The sequence below is a fragment of the Tetrahymena thermophila genome, assembly GCF_000189635.1.
Source record: "Tetrahymena thermophila SB210 genomic scaffold scf_8254815, whole genome shotgun sequence".
Lineage (NCBI taxonomy): Eukaryota > Ciliophora > Oligohymenophorea > Hymenostomatida > Tetrahymenidae > Tetrahymena > Tetrahymena thermophila.
Genome location: NW_002476571.1, coordinates 461,676 through 475,848, shown reverse-complemented (window position 1 = coordinate 475,848; position 14,173 = coordinate 461,676). Strand labels below are relative to the sequence as shown.

General features: G+C 20.7%; 4 protein-coding genes across 4 annotated transcripts; 3 read left to right on the top strand and 1 right to left on the bottom strand. All coding sequences in view use genetic code 6, as the record gives it.

The window, feature by feature from the left end:
- Window positions 1-34: 34 nt before the first annotated feature.
- Window positions 35-1,051, top strand: TTHERM_000202799 (transmembrane protein, putative; the record flags this gene model as incomplete). Its single annotated transcript, XM_012795363.1, has 1 exon — window positions 35-1,051. The coding sequence occupies one exon, from the start codon at window positions 35-37 to the stop codon at window positions 1,049-1,051; it is 1,017 nt and encodes a 338-aa protein (XP_012650817.1).
- Window positions 1,052-1,537: 486 nt separating this feature from the next.
- TTHERM_00202790 (hypothetical protein) lies at window positions 1,538-4,042 on the bottom strand (the record flags this gene model as incomplete). Its single annotated transcript, XM_001007064.2, has 1 exon — window positions 1,538-4,042. The coding sequence occupies exon 1, from the start codon at window positions 3,989-3,991 to the stop codon at window positions 1,538-1,540; it is 2,454 nt and encodes an 817-aa protein (XP_001007064.2). The 5' UTR covers window positions 3,992-4,042.
- A 2,517-nt stretch (window positions 4,043-6,559) lies between these two features.
- TTHERM_00202780 (Serine/Threonine kinase domain protein) lies at window positions 6,560-8,797 on the top strand (the record flags this gene model as incomplete). The annotated part of the gene is made up of 1 exon (XM_001007063.1): window positions 6,560-8,797. One exon carries the CDS (start codon window positions 6,560-6,562, stop codon window positions 8,795-8,797), a length of 2,238 nt encoding a protein of 745 aa, XP_001007063.1.
- Window positions 8,798-10,430: 1,633 nt separating this feature from the next.
- Window positions 10,431-11,255, top strand: TTHERM_000201767 (hypothetical protein; the record flags this gene model as incomplete). Its single annotated transcript, XM_012795362.1, has 1 exon — window positions 10,431-11,255. The coding sequence occupies one exon, from the start codon at window positions 10,431-10,433 to the stop codon at window positions 11,253-11,255; it is 825 nt and encodes a 274-aa protein (XP_012650816.1).
- Window positions 11,256-14,173: the final 2,918 nt, after the last annotated feature.

The window sequence follows — 14,173 nt, the reverse complement described above, 5'->3', positions numbered from 1 at the left end:
GTTTAAATTAGTGGTTGATTTAATTTCAAAATAAATGATTTAATTTATTTGGCTTATTTTTAAGAAAGTCATAAAGAAAGTCTAAAAAATATAATAAAATATTACACTTTTCAAAAATTAATTGAAAAAAAAAATAGACTTTTTAAACCTACAAACAGATAGGAAAGAATAAATGCAAAACTAAAACTAATAATCTCGAGCATAATAACCAAATTAGAATAATAAATTAATAAAAAATTAGTTATTAGTAAATAATTGTATCCTAGATAGAGAATAAATATCTGATAGTAACAATGAATTTAAATAAAACAGATAATATTTATTGAATTCGAGATAAACATAATAATAAAAAAAGCATGCCAGAAGAAAATCAGATATTTTTTTATTTGTAGGAGTTAACAGCTTGCTCATGGAGATTTTGTTTCATAAAGATTTTAATTTACTGAATAACATTTATTTCAAAATTTTAATTTTAATATTATCAAATTTCTCTACTTATATTTATCTTTATAAGATCTAAATAGCCTTAAGAATTTTGAAATAGTTTAAATAAAATTCAAATTCTACCTTTAAAAAATAACAAAATTTAATCAAATATGAGAATATCTTAATTCTTTTAGGAATTTCAGTATTAATTTGCCTTATATTTGTTAATATACATTAAATAAGAAAAATAGAGAAGCTTAACAAAGAACTCCTTAAATTGAATGAATTTTATCAATATAATTAATTAACTTCTGATAATTAAATTGATAATTTTTATTTATTACAGAGAGAAAATAATCTAATTCTTAAAACAATAAAAGAACTATATGAAAATTAATTGAATTAATTGGAAAAATGTAGGCAAGTGCTTCAAAATCACCAAAGACTTTCAGCTCTAAATTATGAAAAAATTAATTTATATTAATAAACTGAATTAAAATAATAAATAGAAATTAACTTATAAGAATTAGAAAATAAGTAAAGAAACTTAACAATACATTTAAAAAATCAAGAGTTGTTATAATTAGAAAAATAATATGTTCCAAATTACGTAATATGTCTTTGATAAATTATAAATAAAAATTATTCTAAAATAGCTCTTATTGTTTTAAATAATAAACGGTATGTAATTTGAATCGCTTGATATATATTTAATTATTGTTATTATTTTTTATCAAAGTAAAAAATCTTGTAAAATATTATTTAAGTTAAAAAATTTATTTTTATTTTAACATAGAATTCCTTCCATTTTTGTTGATACTTTTGCTATTTAAAATATTTAAAATTACACACATATTTTAAAGAGTATTAATTACTTAAGTTAACAATAAAATCTAAGTTATAATATAAATCTAAAAATTTATGACTCTTTATTTATCTTATTAAATTATAAATATTTTCTTAATTAGTAAAGAACTCTTATATTTTTTATTTTAATAGTTCACCATTATTAATATTATTTATTTTTAAAATAAAATAATATTTATTCTTAATATACTAAAATCATAATGATATTATACTTTAAAGTATTTATGCTTACTATTAAGTTTATTCAAAAGGATTATTTATAAACTCCATCAATGTAAGAATCAGATTCGCTAAAGTAAGTTACTGTAAATTATTCATCTCCATTCCAGTAAATAAATTAAATAGCGAAATAATACTCTAATAAAGAGCTTTAATTTTAGAAAATTCCATTTTATAAAATCTAATTATTTCTCTATTCGTTAATTTTTTGAGTTTACTAATTGAGTGTGTTTTGTTATTGTTAGAATTTTTATGTAGCAAATAACGGAGTATTATTTTGTTATTATTAATATGAAGTAGTATTATCTCTCCAATTATCTGGAATCATCTTTTCACCGAAAATTCCTTAAGAATACTATGATGATTAAAAAGTATTTCCTCTTTATGTTTCTAATACTGTATTATTGGTATTTTTATTATTTAAATATGGTTAAAATAAACCTTATTGTTATGAATTTATTTAATTTGTGTTATCATTGCTGCAATTAGTAGGATTTTATATTAAGTTTGCCGACTCTTTTTATTAAATATTAGCTTGCAGAGTATCTTAACTACTTTATACCTAAGCAGGATTTTATTTTAAATTTGTCTAAAATATGCCTACATTATTTTTACTTATTAATCCTTAAGAAGATGCTTCTTAAATCTAAGGACATTAATTTGTTTTTTCTTAGTATTATTAATTTTGATTATTTCCTATGCTTATATTAAATAAATTTTATTGTTATGAATTTATTTAATTTGTGCCATTATTGTTACAATTAGTAGGATTTTATGTTAGGCTTGCTGGCTCTTTTTGTTAAGTGTTAATATTCTAAGTATCTTAACTACTTAATATCTAAGTAGGATTTTAATTTAAATTTGAAAATAATCCCACATTATTTTTACTTATTAATCCTTAAGAATATGCTGGATATAACTTTGTTTTTTCTTAGTATTATTAATTATGACTATTTCCTAAGCTAAAATTCTAGAAAATACTTTAAGAAACTGATTCATTTCCCTACCTAGTAATACAATCATTATTAGCACAATTATTTTAGCCAAATAATGAACAAGTAGGGCTATTTATTTGTATTTTTTCCTAATTCTAGAAATTAGTATTATTGTTACAATTATTACTTTAATTTTAAGAGAAAAGATTTTGACTGATATTTTGTTGGTCGACTTTTTTACCAAAAATGCTAATCTATGATTAAGATTAAAAATTATTTTTCTCAGCTTTTTAGTTAGTTAGAGAAGCATTATTAATCTATTTGTATAGAATTGTGTATCTACAAATGGTGTTGTAATTTGGATAACTCATAACTGTAAATAAATTATCATTAATACAAATCCTGAATTCTAATTCTTCAGTTTATGTGTTGGTGTTATTATGATTATTATTTATCTTAATATCTATATCAGGGAAATATTCCTTGAGACTTTTGATTAATCCTACATTTATTTTAGTAGAACCACTTACAAATGATTTACTTCTAATCCTAAATGTATATTTCTTTTTTGGATTCAAACCCTTTTTAAAGTAACAAAATAGTTAACTTCTTTCAATTTTAAACAGATTAAAGTTTAAGTTGTCAAAGCGAATATCAATTTATTTTTATTTATTATTTTCTATTTTTAGAAAATTTAGTTATTAACAAATATCTGAGGCAATAAATGAATTTGTAGTAGAGATTTAATTTTAAGAATTTTTCATAAAAATATCTAATTCTTTAAAACTATCATAATCTTCTTTGGTTTTTTCAGATATTAATTTTCTAAGTTCATCAAAATTATCTTGATCACTAAATAAATTTTCAATGTTTGATCCTGATAAATCTATATCTTCAGTGTTAAAATTGAAAAAATCAATATTTTTAATCGAAATAATAATATCCTCTTAACTGTCTTACAAAGGATATTTGTTATATGAATTTATAAATTTATAAAATGATATCAAGTTTTAAAACATTAATGTTTAGCTCTCCGACTTTTCATGAACTTATTTTATTAAATTTTATAATTATTTTTCTATTTAATCAACTGATTAATTTGATTTTAGGCATTTCTTAATATTTAAATTTTGAGAGTACTCAAAATACTTTTTTATAATATCTTCTCTGAGCTAAGATGCTTTTTCTGCCTATCTTAGTATGCTATTTTTTTTTTCAATAATTTGATTATGGATTTGGGTAAGTAATTAGTCAAACCAATTATTGATTTCTTCAACTTTTTGTTATTTAGACTCAATCAAGATTTTCACTTCTTTCCTTATATCGTTAACATTATCATATTTTCTTTCTTAAAATGGCGGCCATGAATCAAACAGAGATTCTTCATCAATTTACTTTAGCTTTTAGATTGGTAACAAATTATATTGATGCTATTTTTCAGAAACACATAAAGCGCACGATAATGCACTTTCTTAACATTTTTCCATGTTTAAAAATATGATAGGATTATCTAGATGGACTGGACAAATTAGTTTTTAACTCATTTGTTTTGTTATTCTTTTTATTGTTAATTCTTTTTAATTTGTAATTTTTTTTAATCAAAATATTACATTAAATAATAAAAAAAACTTTCACTTAATTTAATTTTTAAAAAGAAAAAAAGAAAAATTATTCTTATTTTTGAATGAAAAAATATCTTTCAATAAGTAACTCATTTAATCAGAAGATAACAGTGTATTAATATTATTATCATATTTGATATAAATAATTAATTATTTTGAATAGGAAATTTAATCAAGAATGTTTAATTCACTTTTTGTTGTGGTAATTAATTAATATAAAAATTGTCATTTAAAGAAATAAATAAAATAATATCTATCAAAAATTTACCAATTAAATTAGAAATAAAAAAAACTAATAAATTTAAAACTAAAAAAAATTTTTCTAAATTGATTCTAATTCTTTTATTTATATGCAATTAACAGTGAATATAAAAGAAAACCCAATAAAATGAAATAGAATTTCTCCAATTTTTCAGACTTACTTTTCTTTTATTATTATTGTTATTTTATTTGAATTAATAAATTTTGAAAAAAATCTCAGATTATAATTTTATAAATTTACTTTTTTACATTTAATACTCTTTTTAAAAATAAAATTAATTAGTATTAATATTTTATTTTTATTTTTATTTTACTACTTTTACTACTAATTTTATTCATATGATGAACTATATTTTCAAAATAAAATGAAAAACAAAATCTTCACAAAATTAATGAAGCAACTTTCGAAAGCATTCATTTCAATCTTGCTTTATGTTATTTATATCATAGAAAGATAGTAAAACACTTTTTTATTTTATAATTATTTGAATTAAATTTTTGATGTACTATGAAAATTATTATTTTAATCAAATTTAAAGAAACATCTTCTAACTTATTTATATTTAATTACTTGATGAAGAAAATTATTTCATTACTCTTATTTTTTAAACTTTAGAAATTTAGTAAAAAAAATATTGAACAAATTCAATTTTTAAGAAGGATTGAAGGATTTAGATTTAAAAAAGAAAAATAAAATAAATAATATTGATTAGATACATTTTATTAACATTTACTTTGACTATAATATTTAATCACCTATATAAAATATATCAAAAGATATGATATGATAATTGATTATTTTGTTTAAAAATCAATAATTAATTTCATCTCTTAATACAATTTATATTTACTTTAAATATTATTTTATTCTAATTCATAAATAAAAAAATATCTAAATGATACTAATTTTACCATAAAATTTTATTTATGAATTATATGGAGCTTTACAGGCACATAAATACACATTTTTTTTAATTAAAAATTTTGTAATATTGTTTCTGATTAAGATCTAGCTTTACTTGGTGATAGTTACTTACAAGTTAAAAAATTTATATTACAGTAATTCTGAATCTACCTACTCCTCCAATAGAAAGAGTTATTAGTTTTTTAGTTAGTATTACCAAATATTTTAAAGTAATTACAAAGTATTTACATTTACTAAACAAGCATAATAAATATTATAAAATATTAAAAAGTACATTTTTTAAATGAAATTTAATTATTTTTGTAAATTCTAAATATTTTAAAAAATTTTTCATTAAATTAATAATTTTGCATATTTTTTTTAAAAATAAAATAATTTATTGATTTTTAAGATTTTAAATTACTTGATAATTTTTTATCTTTTTTAGTAGAATTTATGATAAAATAATGAAATCAAATTTAACACTAAAAATTATATATTAGACTAAAACAATTATTTTTTGTAAAATGCATATAAGAATGAAGCGAAAGAATTCTGTATTCTAATATCATTATTTTTACTGAAAAATAATTTGATAAAATATGAATTTTGATTAGTTTTTTAAAATGTATTTTATTGATTAAAGAATTTAAAGATTTTTAGTATAAATAAGCCACTAATAAACAATTAATAATTAATTTGCATTTTTGTTTTTAATTAGTATAAATAAAATTTAAGCAATGGCTGGTATTTCGATGAGTAATATAGTATATTTTTACAATAAATATAAGTGCATTATATGATTTCTTGGGTCATAATGATCAAAAAGCTCTAATTTAGCAGAATCTTAAGGAAATTTAACTTTAATAAAGCGCTCAAAGGAGTAGAATTCATTTTTGTAAATGAATGAAGATGATGAATAGAAGAGGTTTCTAGAAGATATATCTATCTGTTTTTATTTACAAATGAATTTGAATTTATTTATTAATCTATTGAAGTAGATGAAAATATAATGAAATATTTAAAATCTAAAATATTAAAAATTAAATTAAAAGAATATCGAATTATAATAACTCTATTCAGTCAGTATTCAAGTATTCAAAAATAATAGAAAAAAATTAATAGAAAAGTAGTAATTTAACAAAATTATAATCTAACTCCATCGTGTTGAAAGAGTTTTGGCAAAAATATAAAACTATAAAAAAATTTATAAAAAGGATATAATTTTGACTTATTAAACTAAAATTATAGTCCTGTCTTAATTTTTATTTTGTAATTGACTTCAATATTTATATTAACTCTTTTGTATATTTTGTTATTAATTGATGCTTAGATATTTTGGTAGAAGGACTGCAGCAGTAGGTGCAATAAGAAATTTACAGTCTATCAATTTTAATAGTGCAAAAAAATGTGGAGAAAAATTGCTAAATAACTTTAGAACTAAGAATGGAGTGAACGAAGATGACAAGAGAAGAGAAAGGTAATCAAGTGAAGAGTAGAATTATGGATTTGGAGGTATATTTAAAAAGACGTAATTTTGTATGAATGAATAAAATAAAAAGACCAATTATTGCAGTTAGGCTTAATTTGTCAATCATAGAATTTTTAATTAATTAATGACGAGTGATATGCGCGATTTGTTAGCAGACTAAATAGGATGCAAAAAATTTAAATTTAATACAAACTCAATAGTCTACTTAATTTCTGCTCTTGATACAACTTGTGGGGACTCTGATAAAAATAAAACAAATTTTATATTAAAAAAGCTAAATTCACAAACAAATATTTCTGCAAAAAAAGAAAGAATTAAATTAGATTCTTTCCAGTGTAGTTTTAAGTTTTGCACTATAGCCTCTCAGAAGCAATCAACTAGCTAACAAATTTAAACTAAAGCACATTAACCTGTGATAATATAGTCAGATTTCGAGACAATTTCTGACCTAAAAAATAAGAAAAGCGCCCATTTTCACTATCAAGAGAATTTTTTAAATAAAAAGTCAACAAACGATAGTTACTTTTTTGGATAAAAATAAAATCATATCGATTAAGAATAAATTATAAAGAGTTTACAGAATTAACAAGTCAATATGAGTTCAGATGTCTACTATTCTCCTCCACCTTCAGAGGAAATTATGAACAACAAAATAAAAATAATTGGTGATTTAGAAAATAAAAATGAGTTTTAAATAAAAGAAAATTAGGAAAAATCAAATGAAATTATTTAAGATTGCGAAAGAAAGGAAGAGCTTTCATCTAATTTAAAGGTTGATAAAGAATTAGATTAGTTCTAAAAGACAAAGCTAGTTTAGAATTAATTTAATTAACTAGAAATATAATAGACATAAGCTAAAACAGCCACTAATTTGAATGAAAAAACACTCCTAATAAATACTAACAAAAGTAATAACCTCCTTTAAGAAGAATAATTATAACAAATTCACAAGCAGCAATCAATATCTTCTACTTCCTTTACAAATCTTACACAAAGAGACTCAAATTGCACCGTTTCAGACAACAACCTTCCCTTTTCACCACCTGAAAAGGTTCCTGGCTCACCACTTCTTTCTGGTAGCGAGTCTCCAGATTTGCCAAGCTCTGCTTAAAGCTAAGCAAAAAATGTAAAATCTGCTTCAAAAAAATACGATACAGCCTCTGATAGCGCTCATTCAGAGAGTGAAAGGTGCATCCCAGCAGGAAAAAGTCCTCTAAAAACAGATAAATAAATGCTAAGAAATAAAGTTAGAAGCAATACTTACAAAATCGAAAGAAAGATTGGAGATGGATGCAGCTCTGTTGTATATTTAGCTAAGGAAATGGATGAGCTAAACAATATTCTCTCAAATAATTTAATAGCCATTAAAAAATTCAAAAAGCGTAAAGAACATCATTTCGAAAGTGAACATAAAATCCTTTCATTAATTAATGGTTAACACCCTAATATCATAAAAATATAAAGTATAAATACTTCTTAAATGGAAATCTAATCTGATTATTGTCCAAATGGAGATCTTTTAGATTTTGTTATTAAAAGAGGGGCTCTCAGAGAAAGTTAAGCCAGATTTTTCTTCAAAGGCGTTTCAAAAGCAGTACAATATCTCTAACAACGTAATATCTGCCATAGAGACTTGAAGTTAGAAAATATTCTACTTGATGCCTCTTTCAATCCAGTAGTTATAGATTTTGCATTCGCTGCTTTCAACAAACCCAATTTAACTGATTTTATTGGAACTGATGGATATCAAGCTCCAGAAATTATACTTAAATACCCTTATTGCGGTTTCGCCGCAGACAATTTCTCTTTAGGAGTGATGCTATTCGAAATGGTTATGGGCAAACCTCCTTTCTAACATGCCAAACTTGACTAAGGATTGTATAAAAAATTCACTTAAGAAAATGTAGAATATTGGGAAGTATTTAAAAAATATCAAAATCCTTCAGATTAGCTTAAAGACTTAATAAACAAGCTCCTAGAAAGCGAGCCCTAAAATCGTATCTCAATAGACGAAGTATTGCAACATCCTTGGATGAGTGAAAACAACTAAATAGAATAGATACTAATGTGAGTACAATTTATGTTAGCAAAATACTATCGAATTAGATTCAAATAAATTTAAAAACTCTTTCAATCAAAGGAATTTATTTATCCTTAATATTAATAAATTTAAAAACTATGCATTATCTAACTCCCTCCCATTATCTTTCTATCGATCTATCTAAATAAGCAATGTAAATAAATAAATAAATAAATAAATAAATAAATAAATAAATAAATAAATAAATAAAAAAGAAAATGATGTGAATAATTAATGAATTAATCCTAACTTAACTAACCTATAATAAATTATTATTTATACTACTGAGGCTCAATCAATCAATAAATTGACTAAAAGATTGACTGAGAGTCTTACTATCTATCTACTTACTTATCTTTTTGAAAACTATTTGTAAATAAAATATGATAGCATCCTCACTCACTCACCTTTATTTTATATAAAATATCTAATCAACTAGTTTTAATATATATATTATTCCCTATTAACATTTTGTAGTAATTAATGTATTTATATCCAAGTGTACAAAAAAACTAATCAATTTATTTTCATTCACTTTTCTTTTCTATCAGAACCAATAAAATGTGCTCATAAACATAGAAACAATTTAATCACTTCTCCCTTTTGTTCGTAACACATTTAATTCATACTAATTAATTTTGAGAATAAAATTCATAAATAACTAAAGATCTTATCATAAATATTTGAAACATAAATCAAATTTTTTATTAAATATAAAATTTATTTTAAATAAATAATTCTATTCTAAAATTAAAAAACTAAATCTTCATTTTAAAAAATTAAATTTTAATTTCAAATTAATTATTTAAAAATTAAAAATTATTTATTCTATTTTTATTTTCATTTTAAAATAGATGAATGATGAAAGCTCAAAAAATACATAATTAAATAATTATTAAAATACAAATAAGAAAAAAGCAGAATTTTTTTTTTGAGAATTTTTGAGCCATTCATAGTTTTCTATTTAGTTTATAAAGATAGTCATAATAAGTAGAATTGAAAGATTAATTAATTAATTTTTTTATTTAGCTAAAACATTCAAACAATTTAAATGAATTTATAAAATTAGCTCAAAAAAAAAGCGTTTTTTTAATCTTTTTCAAAAAAAAAATATTTTATGAAACTAGTTTTATAGGAATATGAATTTATTTTTTGTATTTATTTTATATTTTTTAGTTTTGATTCAGTTTTATTATACTTCTTCATCAAAAAAAAGAAATTTGAAATTATATGTGATGATGATAGAATCAGCAAGTAGATAAGTAATTTAATGTTTTTTTTAACTAAATTTTAAAGGGAAAATATAAAATTTAAGGAGGAAAATGCTTTAATTATTTAATAATATTCTATTTTAGAAATTTATTTTATTTTTGTTGATTAAATCTGAATTTTATGTTGAGTTATTGACTTAATCCAATGCATACTATTTATTATGTTTTCTAAATTTTTCAAAAAAACCATTCGAAAATGAGTTGCTATAAAATACCAAATCTTCTTTATTCACCATTATACTATTTAAATAAAATGCTTAAATAATTCAATTTAAATTATTTTAAATAATGATCAAAAATATTTTATAAATTATAAAAATTAATTTGCTTAAAATTGATTAATTTTTTTAATTATGAATAACATAAAAAGTAAGTATTTATATTTATTTATTTTATTGTAAAAAATTGAATGTAACAAACAAAACATATTTATACAAAATACTTTTAACATCTTTGAAAATTATTTAACTTTTTTTAAGAATTTTAAAATAAGAAATATTTTAGTCTTTAAAAGCAACATAAGAATAATTTAGCTGTTATTATTTCAATCATCACCTGTAACCTATTATAGAGCTACTTTCATTTCTTAAATATTTTTCTCAAGAGCCCTTTCCATTGCCTCAGCTAAAATGTCAGGTTCTGTCTTCGTGAAAAGTGTTTCGTATTATTTCTCAAAGTACGTGGTTTTGTGTTCAAACAACCAAAGAGTATACCATCTTGTTTCTCTTTTCACTTTTTTCACGAAGTATTCCTTATAATATTTAGAATCTTCTTTTATTTATTGTTTAAGATTTTCGACTTCATTCTTGAGATTATTCATAAGAGGTTCAATAGAGAAGAAATCTAAACCCATGAGGCATTTATGCAATTCCTTTTTAACTTCAGTAAACTATTAATCACTGACAGGAGTTCCATACTGTTCTTAACCTTTTACTATTTTCTTATAAGGGCATCTGTAATCAATAACTCCGCCTTTTATCTAATATTTTACTGCAAGCTTTTTCAGGCATTCAATAGCAGTTTCAAGATCATCATCATCTAGTTTGTTCCCTTTTGTTGCTATTATTACTGAGGATTTAAATATGTCTTTTCCTAGAGCAGCTTACATATAGATGAGACTTCTCTCTATTTAAAGTATTGGTGAAGCATCTAAACCCTAAACGAAGTAAAATGTATGAACACCACCAGAAATCTTAGAAATTTCTCTCATGAAGTGTGCATAAATTTCAGTCACAATCTAAGAATCATCCATATTTAAAGAAGAATCGCCTAATCCTATAGTATTTAGGATTATTCCTTAATTGAGTCCAATTAGCTCAGAACATTTATAATTTATAAACTCAAATTAAGAAGTACAACTTTTCTTTCCATCTCCTATATTTATTTTCCTATTTTTAAGAAGATTTTGATCGAAACTCCAAATAAAAGTATCCTTCCCTTACTAAGAGTTACCCACAACAATACTTACATTTTTGTGTTCATCATTATACAGATTTTACTATCTGTGCTTTTGATATACTGTTTATTGGTTGTTTGGTAATCTTGTTGAATGAGGAGTAAACTTTTTAAAAAAGTCCATAGTATTATTTTTTTATTTAATTGTTTTTTATTTAAATTTTTTATATTCTCTTTGAAGTTTCTCTCTAAATTTCTATTCTCCTTAATCAATTTAAATATTATAAATTATGTAAAAATCAATCTTTTCTCAATATTGTTGATTCAATAAAAAACGAGGCAAAAAAACCACAAAAAATTCAGTTTTATTTAATTATTAAAATAAGTAAATAAATATTTGATATAAAATGTTTTAAAAATGGTATAATATGAAACAATCAATTAAAATGCAATATTTTTAAATAGAATTAAATAGGTAGTGAATACATTTGATTTTATTTTTGGAAAAACCTACTTTAATTTCAGACATAATTAATTTTCTTACTTTATTTCAAAAGGTAGTTTCAAATTCAAATTAACGTTTTTTAAAATTTTACTTAATTATGAGACAATAAAAAATATTTACCTAAATATGAGACAATTTAAAAGATTTCCTAAATAATGAAAAAGACTAATTAAAATTGATAGAGAAAAAACAATTTTGATTAAAAATTTAAAAATAATATTTATCTATTTATCTATTTTTAGAAATTTATTATCTATTTTAGAATTATCTAAAATCTTAGTTTATGACATTCTGAAAATAATGGACACTAGTTTTTTTTTGGTTAATTTTTCTAAAAATATAAAAAAACACTAAATTAATATTAAAATAAAATATATCTCTATTATTTTATAAACATTTTTTATCATACGATAATATTATATTATCTATGAAGTTTCTCTCTAAAATTATATTGTCCTTAATAGATTTAAATATTAAAAATTATTTACAAATCAAAATTTTCTCAATATTGTTGATTGAATAAAAAACTAAGCAAAAAGACTACAAAAAATTCAGTTTTATGCAATTATTAAAATAAATAAATAATTTATTTTATTTTTGGAAAAATCTACTTCAATATCAGACATAATTAATTTTCATACTTTATTAATCTTCTTTTATTTCAAATGATAGTTTCCAATTCAAATTAACGTCATATGAAATTTTACTTAATTATGAGACAATTAAAATATTGACCTAATTATGAGAGAATTAAAAGTTAATTAATTATGAGTCAACTAAAAATATTTACCTAATTATGAGACAATTTAAAAAATTTACTTAATTAAAATCAGATTAATTAAGATAATCAGAGAATAAACAATTTTGATTAAAAATTTAAAAATAATATCTATCTATTCTAAGAAATTTATTATGTATTTTAAAATTATCTAAAATCTTAGTTTATGACATTCTGAAAAATATGAACGAAATAAAGGAGAATCTCTATTATTTTATAAACATTTTTTATCATAAGATAACTATTAATATTATTTTAAATGCATTTAGTAAATTGATTTTCAAAATATTTCAATGAAAAAACGGATGAATGTAATTGAAATGACCTTTGTTTATAGCTTTAATTTTTGAAACTTGGTTTGTTTTACTTTTTGATATTTGTTAAATATATTTTTGATTGAAATTTTTTAGTTAAAATATTTATTTTGTATTATTAAAATGAATTCAGTTTTTAAAATTTTTAAATATTATTAAAATTAAATAATCAATGATAACATTAAAATAAAATTTTATTTCATAAATATATGTGTTAATGAAATTTCAAACATTTAAGATAAGACATGAGCTAGGATGGTATGATTTATACTAAATTAAATTGAATAATCTTAATTTTTATCAACAAAAAGGTCTATTAATTTAATGGGAACGAAGATTCAGTTATATAATATTAACTTTAAAAGAAATTAATGTAATTCTAAAAGAAAAAAATAAGTATTTTTCTTTCTTAATTTTACAAAAACGAATAAATAAATACTATCATAAATTTAATTATTTGCTTGCTTGCTTGCCTCTATTTAAATAATCTGAATGTAAATTTTCATTAATAAATAATATATTCGCAAGTCCATATTTCTAATACAATAAATTAATCAGCTAAAATATAATTAAATGTAAGCATAAAAATGATTATTCGGCTAAAAGAAAATCAATTATTAAAAAATTTGAATCAGCTTTACTTTAAATTGACCATAAGATTTATTTTATGTTCATAAATTATTATTTTTAAAGAAAACATTTTAAGATAAATTAGGCAATCTTTATATAAATTTTATATATAAAAAAAATCCATTTTAATTAGATACAAATCAATAAATATGTAATTTCTTTTATTGTAAATTTTGTATTTAAAAAATATCTGTCTGCCTTGATTACATAGAAATCAATAAATGCTTAGTATTTCTTTTATCATAATTTTCAATATAATCATTTAATATTCTTAATTTTTTCTAATTTTATCAAAAGTTAGCAATTTTTATTACATACATATAATTTTATATGAAAATGTTATCTTTTTTATTTCTTTTCTGAACTAGTTTCTAAAAATTATGGGATAAAATAAACAAGTAAAAATGATCGAAAGTTAATTTTTTCAATTTTAAATCAAAAAGATACTTAATTTCATTTTTTCAATTTTAACTT